We start from the raw sequence: 10,889 nt of genomic DNA on the forward strand, positions 1-10,889 counted from the left end.
GGGAGCCGTTTCGGATCCCCCAGCCCAACATTTCTATGCCTCTTCATGGCAGCTGACATCCTGAATTGTAATCTTTATTTTTTTCCCCAATCATCTGTGACCTCCTCAAGAGGTGAGACTCCATCTTATCTCTTGTTGAGCAATGTGTCTATAATTGGGGTACATGCCTGGTGATGAGATAAATGAAAAAGACTGATGGATGACAGTAGGTGGTCACAGCAAGTCATATCCAAGGCTGCACCATGACTTGGATGGTGAGGAGACGGAGTAGGGGCTAGGAAAAAAGTCAGAGACGTGAAGGTTTTGTGTTAGGTGGATTCGGTAGCTGGAACCCGTGATTCATTCCACCCACCTGAAATGGGGTCATTTTTCACCTTATTTTTCACTCCATTGAGCTTCTGTCTGCTTGTTATCTTGAGCCTTTGACGGGATAAGGGAGACTAGACCTTATTATCTCAATACACATCTATCTGAGGCAGTGGGATGAGAGGATGTGGGGGAAATGCGAGTGTACATTGAGATGGGTGTTTGTGTGTTTTTGGCAGGAGGAGGCAGTGTATCAATTTCCCATGGCAGGTCGCTAAAGGGAACCGCCTTCAGAAACCTTTAAGCCCAGATAGGAACAGAAGAGGCAGAAGTATGGGTATGTGTGTGGTTTGTGTGTGTGTGTGCACGTGTGGTGTGTGTGGTGTGGTGTGTGTGTGTGTGCGTGTGGTGTGTGTGGTTTGTGTGTGGTGTGTGTGTGTGTGGTGTGGTGTGTATGTCCGTGTGTGTGGTATGTGTGGTGTGTTGTTGGGGAGCAGTGCATAGCGAGTGTGTGTGATATGTGTGTATATGCATGTGTGTGCACGTGCACTCGTGTGTTTGTATTGAATAACTACATATGTATTGGGGCCAGGAAGGCAGGCTCTTCAGTACAGGTAGGCTTTCAGTATCTGAAAATTGTGTGCCTGTGCAAACCTATGACAGTGTATGGTGGGGAGTGGGAAGCAAGTCCTAGAGCATTTAGAGTTTGTGTTTCTATTCAATGACAGTTATCCGTTCACATCATAGCCCCCCCATCATTTTGGAGATTCTTGTCCCACACTAGCAATACTGTATCTGTAGTATTCCATTCATTCCCCTTTTGAAATACTGGGTCACATATGGTAAAAGTCCGTAACTCAGAACCAAGTGTTGTTGGTCTTTAAATTTTATTTAGAATGTGTGTGTGTGTGTGTCTGTGTGTGTGTGTGTGTGTGTGTGAAGCAGTGGCTAGAGAGAGAAGGATTGTACAAGGATTTCCTTTCCATAGGAAAACGTTGGGTCCATCCTAGACCCAGACTTCAGCCAAGGAAATGCAACGTGAAGCCCAGGAGAGCTGAGGGCAGGAAAGCGGAGAAGATATGCCTGCTGGCGTCGCCCCCACCCACCCCCAGGCCCCCCACATCAGGGCAGGCTAAACATGCCGAGGCTTCTGTCTCCAGGGCTGGAGAGAGGCGCCCTCGTTAAAACTCAGATAAACAGTTTATCAGGAGATGAATGAGCCACCGGGCTCCAGAGACGTCTCCCCTTCCCCAGTGCGGAGCCAGATGGGGAGGGGGCTACAGGCGGAGCAGAAGCCAGACTGAGGAAGGGAAGGGGCTGTCAGGGCTGGAATAAGCTCGCTGAAGCTCCTTTCCTCCTTTGGTCTTAAACTTTGTCTCTATTTTGGGAAACGTATTTCACATGTATTTGCCCACGTTCCCACCCCAGACCACGTTTTAGAGTGATTTCCCACTCTCTCCCTCCTCTTTCTCTCCTAGTTTCCCTCTTTTGCCCAGCATGCCCATTTTAGTTACTTCTCACCAGAATCTAATCACCAATGGGACACACACACACACAATTATAATGCCCTGTGAAGCTGAACTGGGTTCTTTCTACCCTCACTGTGAGTTCTGAACTGGCCAGGGCTCCCCAGCACCCAGGAGGCTACATGGAGTTCACCACCCTCTGACCTCAGTGCCACCTCTACTGTCACCTTCTGGCAGTCAGGAGAGATATGTGGCAAGCCTCATGGCTGACTTGGTCTCCCTTTGCTAACTTAAGTCAAGCCCAAGAATGCCATTTTGGGGTCTCATTAAGAGAAAGCCCATCAGATTCTACATTTATGGGTCCCAAGAGATTGTCAGAAACAGAGGGTAGAGAATTTCAATGCCTGGGATGACGCCAGATGTAAAAGATGGCAGTTCTCATGCATTCTCCAAGAACGTCTCATGGTCCTTGAAAGGTAGAGTGTCTCACCCAAGGTCGCACAGCTGGTAGATTGCAAGTTTTCTGACCTCAAGCCCCATGCCTTTTAGGCGTCACCCACAGTTGCCTTAGGTCTATGTTTCCAGGGCCAAAGAAGCAAGAAGATTGTCAAGTTGTTCTTCGAATCATGATAGAAATAAGAGAAGATACATAAAAGCACCCTCAGGCTCCTCTTGCCTTTGACCTGGAGTTGCCCCAGCGACTGTTTAAAGGAGTGCTTCCATTTACCTTGCCCAGAGAATTTTGCAGGGACAGAAACCTGGGATGGGGCTACCCAGGGACAGGCCTCCATTTATGTTGTTCATTAGACTCTTCCTATGTAACCTCCTGAGGCCTAAGTCCCCAACCAAGCCCCACTACAGTCCAAACACCGCCCACAGCGAGAGTCAAGCTGATAGCCGTACTTCCATTGGCCCATCTTCCGCCCACAGCTTCCTTTGGAAGAAATACAACCCTCTTTGTCCAGTTTTGTCAAGCTCCCTCTTCAACAGAACCACAGAAGCATCAAAATGGGTTGACTACAGAATCTCCTAAGAAACTACAGTCCTCCCTCCCTCAAACTCCTGAAGCCTGGCAGCCCTCAAGTTACACAGAGGGAGTGGACAGAAAGCAAGTCCAAAGGTGTTGGAGTTGATTTCAGCAGCATCCTCACCCCTTCAACCCTCTTCCGCTCAAACCTGAGATGGTTGGCCAATTGAGGGCAGTGGGGTTCTCTGAAGAAGTAACGTGTTGTAAAACCATTGCCCGATATAGGCTCTGCCCCAGGCACCTTACTAGGCTAGGCATTCCTTACCTCTTTTACATGGCATGATTCTGAGAAGTGTGTATCATCCCCATCTTACAGATGAGAGAATGGAAACGGGGTGGTTAAGATGACTGTTTTAAAAAGGTAACACAGCCGGTGAGGGGCACAGCCAGAATTCCAACTTAAATCCACCTGGTCCAAAAGTCGTGGAGCTTCCCTGTCTGGGACATTTCTTCTTCCACCTCTCATATCCCCAGATTTTCTGGCTGTCCCTCATACAAGTGTGGTTCCCTTCTTCATGTAGATGTATATCCTATCTCTCAAATCTCTTCCTCTCCATACTCAGATAAATACATCCTTCTTCATGAAGCTCAGCTAACATTCAGCTCTACCATTAAGGTCTTAGTACTTCCTAGTCGCTGATACCAACATCCCCAGGTTCACTCAGTACCTAAGCGCATGGGCTACTCCAGTGTGGCACAGAGTTAGGAGTTGCAAGCTTCCCAAATGTGGCATTTCAGAACTTCACATTGAAGAGGGGTAGATATGGTTTGAAAACAGTATAGCTAACATAATAATTGCTTGGGCTTCTTTTTGGTTATAATAATGTATTTAAAAAACTCTAAACAACATTCAAAGAAGAGCATGATATTGTTATATCTATCAAAAGGGGACATGGATTTTAAAAAGAAAAGGTTATAAAAAACTAGTCCACACTGTTATGGGAATTTATAAATTTTTCTGATGTCCTTTTACTATTTCTTCTTGTGCTTGTCATATCTCCCCTAACTGTACTACAAAAGTCTTGCAGGATGGAGACTGACTATGAATTTTTTCTTCTTTGTATTTTTCCTGATGGTCTTCACCCAGTAGATACTGCATAAACAGGTCACCCCATCTGTTCTCAAGCATGATTTGTTTCTGGTTCCTGAGGGACCTTTTTTGCTGTTCAGTCAAATCTGCTCAGCCCAACTAAATAAAGGATCTGGGTTGGTTTTCAAGCAAAAATAGGTGATTTGAAGGAGAGAAGAGGGGGATTAAAAGAACAGAAACCAGCACGATATAATGTCATTAATTGGAACCTACCATCTCAGGAGGGCTGAGCTAGAGTTTAGCCCTTGAACTCCACTAAATAATTTTCTTAGTTAATTCACATCAGTGACAAAATTGCTTTGGAACATGTAATCTTCATAAGGAAACAAATTAGTGCTGAATCCCCATAAAGCACATAAAAAAGAGGTATGCTTAGGAGCCTACTATGTGCTAGGTTCTTTTTTTGGTGGGGGAGGAGTTGGGGAGGTGGGAACAGAGTCTCACTCTGTTATTCAGGCTGGAGTACAGTGGTGCAATCTCAACTCACTGCAACCTTTGCCTCCCAGGTTCAAGTGATTCTCGTGCCTCGGCCTCCCGAGTACCTGGGATTACAGGAGTCTGCCACCACGCCCAGCTAATTTTTTTTTTTTTTTTTTTTTTTTTTTGTATTTTTAGTGGAGACAGGGTTTCAGCATGTTGGGCAGGCTGGTTTCCAACTCCTGACCTCAAGTGATCCGCCTGCCTCAGCCTCCCAAAGTGCTGGTATTACAGGCATGAGCCACCGTGCCCGGCCTGTACCAGGTTCTAATCACACATTATTTCAAAGTCAGCCCAATTCAAACAACCAATGGGTTGTTGTTAACTCCAGTATCCATCAAAGCAAGATCTCCTTTTGAGCAGTCCCTTGATAGTCTAATTCTAGTTGTCTAGACTTTAAAATTGAGGGAAACGCTTTCAGCGGAAACTGCCCACCCCTTTTAATAGAGGTTTTGCAGAAAGACTGTAGTATGCAACAAAGCGTTTTCTTCCTTAGACAGATGATAAACTTTGGGAGTTGGGGTGGGGCAGGTTGAAAGGAAAAACCAGATCTTTGGGGAAAGAAAGTTAAGCGATTTAGGTTGTCACAATGGGACCTCTTAACTCCCACTCCATGGAAGACTGGCAAATACTTGAGTCATCCACTCCAAGTCTCTCTTCTCCAGCTTTTTCCAGATTCCAATCACATTCACCACAAAGAAAACTGAGTTTGCATTTTAAAGCTGAGATTGAGTTCCTCGTCCAAGGGGAAATTAACCGGAGGTGTCCCTTCAGTACCCATCTCCCATCAAAGAGAAACTGCTTCTGAACAAGAGAAAGCATCGTGGAGGTTTATTTAAAATCACAGAAAGGTAGGGCTGGAAGAGAAATCTATTAATAGTTACGTCACTAATGCGAAAAGTGAGAAAAATGACTTGTCCGAGTTATATCAGGGTGGACCCCGGGCAAGACTCAGGTGCCTCTGCTGTCAGCTCACCTTTCAAGTTTCTGGTCCCCACTCGCACCCACTGAGACCAGAGACCGATTTACCTGAGGCAGAAGGTGCTGCACGCATTCTTGTGAAATTTGAGGGGACTGAGAAGGAATCTCAGGAAGTTTGTTTACACTGGGGGCCTGGAGAGCTTCGGGAAAATAGCCAGAACCAAAACGGACCCGTCAGCAGACGCAGACACACACAAAGTGACAGGGACACAGAAGCAGAAGCTGAACTGGGCAGAGCAGGCAGCGGCCGACCCACCTCGCACGGCCGCCCCCGCCAGCGCCAGGTGCAGGGCTCACAGCGGGCCAGCAGAGGGCGCGCCGCCCCCAGGGAGCCGAGCGGCGGCCGCGCGGAGCCGGGCGGGCTAGGGGAGCCGCAAGCGAGCCAGTCGCGCCCCTGAGGCTAGGCCACTCAGGGTGCAGGACCCGGCCAAGGAGGAGGAGGATGGTGAGGAGCGGAACCCCCTCGTGGGCCCGAGGGGCAGACAGACAGGAGTGCTTCCTAAGAATTACATCACGCTGCGCAACGCTGCGGCTCTCGGACTCCCTGGTGCAAAGGGGGGTGGGGTAGGGGCTGTGTGTGTGTGGGTGTGTGTGTGTGTGTGTGTGTGTGTGTGTGTTGGGGGGGAGGGGACTTAGAGCAAGAGCCCGGGAGAGAGGAAGACGCGCTCGGGGAAAACGCTCCATGCACATGGAGAAATTTCTTGCTCCGAACTGCATGCACCGAGAAACGAGCCCCCAGCACTTCCCCGCTGCTCCCCTCCCAGTGCAAAGCACCCAGCTAGTGAGAAACCCTCCAGCCCCACCTCAAGCACCGCCCCCCCCAAACACCGGCTCTGCACCCTCCAGCCCGGCTCCAGCGCCGCCGCGAGCTTTCCCCAGGACTGGCCCTGGCGGGGCGCCTAGAGCCCCAGTTGCATTGCTCCAGGAGAAAGGAGGGGGGCGGTGCATTTTGCAGGAGGAGGAGAAGGGGGGTGGGTGGTGGGGGAGAGAGAAAATTGCGCGGAGACCTGCCAAGCGCCACCGCCGCCGCCACCGCCGCTGCCGCCGCCGCCGCCGCCTGTGAGCTCCGGCGGGCAGCCGGACTGTCGGCTTCCCGGGGCATCTGGGTCCGGCGGGGCACAGCCCTGGGCGCTGCCGAAGCCGCCGCCGCCGCCTCCGCGGCGAGTACAGGCGGCTTCCCCCGGAGCCTGTGCAGCTCCAGCTCCTCGGGGGTGGAGAAGTGGGGGGTGGGGTTGTTGTTTGGGGGGAAGAAGGGGGAGGGGGCATCGCCGAGAGAGTCAGTGGTTTCCATGGTGATGGAGCTGAAAGTGCAGGAAATTTAAAGGCTTGGACCCTGCGAGACAGACAAACCGGTGCCAACGTGCGCGGACGCCGCCGCCGCTGGAGTCCGCCGGGCAGAGCCGGCCGCGGAGCCCGGAGCAGGCGGAGGGAAGTGCCCCTAGAACCAGCTCAGCCAGCGGCGCTTGCACAGAGCGGCAGGACGAAGAGCAGCGAGAGGAGGAGGGGAGAGCGGCTCGTCCACGCGCCCTGCGCCGCCGCCGGCCCGGGAAGGCAGCGAGGAGCCGGCGCCTCCCGCGCCCCGCGGTCGCCCTGGAGTAATTTCGGATGCCCAGCCGCGGCCGCCTTCCCCAGTAGACCCGGGAGAGGAGTTGCGGCCAACTTGTGTGCCTTTCTTCCGCCCCGGTGGGAGCCGGCGCTGCGCGAAGGGCTCTCCCGGCGGCTCATGCTGCCGGCCCTGCGCCTGGCCAGCCTCGGGTGAGCCGCCTCCGGAGAGACGGGGGAGCGCGGCGGCGCCGCGGGTTCGGCGTGCTCTCCTCCGGGGACGCGGGACGAAGCAGCAGCCCCGGGCGCGCGCCGGAGGCATGGAGCGCTGCCCCAGCCTAGGGGTCACCCTCTACGCCCTGGTGGTGGTCCTGGGGCTGCGGGCGACACCGGCCGGCGGCCAGCACTATCTCCACATCCGCCCGGCGCCCAGCGACAACCTGCCCCTGGTGGACCTCATCGAACACCCAGACCCTATCTTTGACCCCAAGGAAAAGGATCTGAACGAGACGCTGCTGCGCTCGCTGCTCGGGGGCCACTACGACCCGGGTTTCATGGCCACCTCGCCCCCCGAGGACCGGCCCGGCGGGGGCGGGGGTGCAGCTGGGGGCGCGGAGGACCTGGCAGAGCTGGACCAGCTGCTGCGGCAGCGGCCGTCGGGGGCCATGCCGAGCGAGATCAAAGGGCTAGAGTTCTCCGAGGGCTTGGCCCAGGGCAAGAAGCAGCGCCTAAGCAAGAAGCTACGGAGGAAGTTACAGATGTGGCTGTGGTCGCAGACATTCTGCCCCGTGCTGTACGCGTGGAACGACCTGGGCAGCCGCTTTTGGCCGCGCTACGTGAAGGTGGGCAGCTGCTTCAGTAAGCGCTCGTGCTCCGTGCCCGAGGGCATGGTGTGCAAGCCGTCCAAGTCCGTGCACCTCACGGTGCTGCGGTGGCGCTGTCAGCGGCGCGGGGGCCAGCGCTGCGCCTGGATTCCCATCCAGTACCCCATCATTTCCGAGTGCAAGTGCTCGTGCTAGAACTCGGGGGCCCCCTGCCCGCACCCGGACACTTGATCGATCCCCACCGACGCCCCCTGCACCGCCTCCAACCAGTTCCACCACCCTCTAGCGAGGGTTTTCAATGAACTTTTCTTTTTTTTTTTTTTTTTTTCTGGGCTACAGAGACCTAGCTTTCTGGTTCCTGTAATGCACTGTTTAACTGTGTAGGAATGTATATGTGTGTGTATATACGGTCCCAGTTTTAATTTACTTATTAAAAGGTCAGTATTATACGTTAAAAGTTACCGGCTTCTACTGTATTTTTAAAAAAAAGTAAGCAAAAGAAAAAAAAAGAACAGAGAAAAGAGAGACTTATTCTGGTTGTTGCTAATAATGTTAACCTGCTATTTATATTCCAGTGCCCTTCGCATGGCGAAGCAGGGGGGAAAAGTTATTTTTTTCTTAAAGTACAAAGAGACGGGGGAACTTTTGTAGAGGACTTTTTAAAAGCTATTTTCCATTCTTCGGAAAGTGTTTTGGTTTTCCTTGGACCTCGAAGAAGCTATAGAGTTCAATGTTATTTTACAGTTATTGTAAATATAGAGAACAAATGGAATGACTAATCATTGTAAATTAAGAGTATCTGCTATTTATTCTTTATAATATCCCGTGTAGTAAATGAGAAAGAAGTGCAGAGCAGGATTAAAGAAAACCACTAAAACCGACTGCGCTCCACACTGATTTTCTGTGTTGGTTATTGATGGGGGTGGGAGGGCGTGGGAGGGGGCGGGTAGGGGATGCTGCTGTGCCTCCTACCCCGTTGGGGAAGGGGCTCATCCCCTTGGACTCCCCTCCTGTGGTATGATGGAGGTGACTTAGTTTTTTGAGGGCATTTGGGGGGGGCGATATTCTCTAACCCCTCACTAAAACATCACGTGGCCTCCGCCTAGTCTCCTAGCTTTTCCCCCTATGTCACCAAAGCTCGGGCCTGTAGTGACCTCGACACCCAGCCGGCCCCCTGGAGCTGACCCCAGGCTGGGCCGAGGGGCGGGGGGAGGGTGGGCGGCCGCTTTGTCCTGCCTGACAGGCCCTTCACAATGGGGACACGTGTCTTTCACACCTACCCTGGGGGCGGAGTGCCGCTGAAACTTGACCCCCGAGGAATGGGGAGGGGGGGAGATCAGAGCGCGCCCACCCAGATCCCGCCACCCCTCCCGCCTCGTACCCCCCACCTCAATATCCAGCCCGTGTTAACCCTTTGCATGCCCGGAAGCTACGGTGGTACGAGCTGAGGCAATCCCTTGGAATCAACAAGGCTCACAGCCTCTGGGATCTTGCAGGTCCGAGCCCCGAAATCCCAGGCCCTAGGCCGGAGGTGCTGGGGATATCAGGGAGATTTGACACTGGCCTCCCCTCTCCCCGGGGACCTAAGGAAGACTAAAGGCCATGGTTTCGGAGGGGTCCGAATCTGGGTGAAAATCACCACCTCTGGCATCTGCTTTTGGGAAGAGGGTATGCCTGTGCTCGGGCACTTTCTCCCCTTGAGGGGTGGGGAGGAGAGAGAAATCGGAACCGGAATCTTTGCGCTCTAAGATTAGATAGGGGCAGAAGGCACGTAACCCATTAAAGGAACGTGCAAAACATCACTCCCACCCCACCCCTTAAAAAGCCAACTCCTTGGGACCGACGCCTGACTCTCGCATGCGTCCCTCCGCCTCAGTCCGCAGTGGCGCCCGTCCTCACAGCTCCACGTGGGCCAGCTTCCTGACACTGCTCAGCGCTCTCTTTATTTATCTTGGACTCCAAAGTCGCTCTCCTTTGCTCCCTCCCCACCTCCCTGCCACCTCTCCGCGCCTCCCTCCCGGCGTTCCTCCCACCCCACCCCCCACCCCCCCCAACCCCCCAAGTCCGGAGTCCCGGCGAATCTATGCTAATTATTTCAAACCTGCGCCTGGTCCCCAGCGCAGTCTCAATGCCCCCGGCCCCGCCCGCCCTGTCCCTCCAGCCCGGCGCTTTCTTCCCTCCCGACGCAGCCTCGATGGCTCCTCATTTCAATAGCCTGGCCCCGGAGCCGAGCCCCCTCCCCGGCGCTGCCTCCGTCAGCCGTGGGACAGACGTTAGGGTATTCATTAACTGAGAGCCGAGGAATAACGGCATTATTCCCCCCAGAGAGGGCACCCTGCCCCCGCGACTATCTGAGGCTTCATTGTAAAAGGATTAAAAGTTAAAGACCTCCATCTTATGATTCTTTCATTTAATCTTCCTGGCGCCTGGGAGACATGCTCGATGGATGATGGCTTTTAAAATATTCCTAATGTCGGCTACCTTAAGACTCCAAGCTGGGCAAACAAACGTAATTTATTTCCAGAAGAAAGGGGATATTGAGATGTTTAAGTTTATGAACTGCCGTCCCCATGTATATTTGTTAAGTTCTGACAAATACCCAAATAACGTTAAAATCAGCCATTCATCACTTATGAATTTATGCAAAACTTTCTGTGCCCCGGGCCAATATTTTTTTAGACAGAGTTTCACTTGCGAGGGGCGGAGGTGGTGGGGAGTGGGGAAGAGGAGGGGTCTTATGCGAGGGGGGCGAAAGCAAGAATTTTCATGCCTAGTAAACACGCGAATTATGCGAAGAGAGTTATTCCCAGCTGGGCGGGCAGCCAAAACTCGGAGAGCGCGCGGAGGCCAGCGCCCCCACCCCCACGTTGGCAATGTCATTGGATTACAATGCGAGGTCTTCCCCTCCGCGACGCCCCCTCCTCCCTCCCCGGGCCCGCCCGCCCGCGCCCCTCCTCCCCACCCCTGCCCACTTGGAAAACCCGCCCGCAGCCGGCGAGCTTCTCGGCTTTCAGAGCAGGAGCCGGTGTGAGCTGGGAGGACGCGGGTTGCAGACGTGACCGGCGACAGACAGACCACCGGATGCACAGAACCAGAGAGCAGGCCCGAAGCCGCTGCGGCCGCGGGAGAGGACCCAGCGGGACCCAGGCAGTCCCAGAAGCTAACGAAGGAAGTGC

The 10,889-nt window shown here is 53.4% G+C and overlaps 1 protein-coding gene across 1 annotated transcript; it reads left to right on the forward strand.

Moving 5' to 3' along the window:
• Positions 1-5,997: 5,997 nt before the first annotated feature.
• Positions 5,998-8,594, forward strand: NOG (noggin). The gene has a single exon (XM_003817410.6). The coding sequence runs from the start codon at positions 7,210-7,212 to the stop codon at positions 7,906-7,908; it is 699 nt and encodes a 232-aa protein (XP_003817458.1). The 5' UTR covers positions 5,998-7,209; the 3' UTR covers positions 7,909-8,594.
• Positions 8,595-10,889: the final 2,295 nt, after the last annotated feature.

Source organism: Pan paniscus, chromosome 19 (genome assembly GCF_029289425.2).
Source record: "Pan paniscus chromosome 19, NHGRI_mPanPan1-v2.0_pri, whole genome shotgun sequence".
NCBI classification, from domain to species: Eukaryota; Metazoa; Chordata; class Mammalia; order Primates; family Hominidae; genus Pan; species Pan paniscus.

Bases quoted from the DNA above. Each gene is read 5' to 3' on its own strand.
- NOG (XM_003817410.6), top strand. From the start codon at position 7,210: ATGGAGCGCTGCCCCAGCCTAGGGGTCACCCTCTACGCCCTGGTGGTG.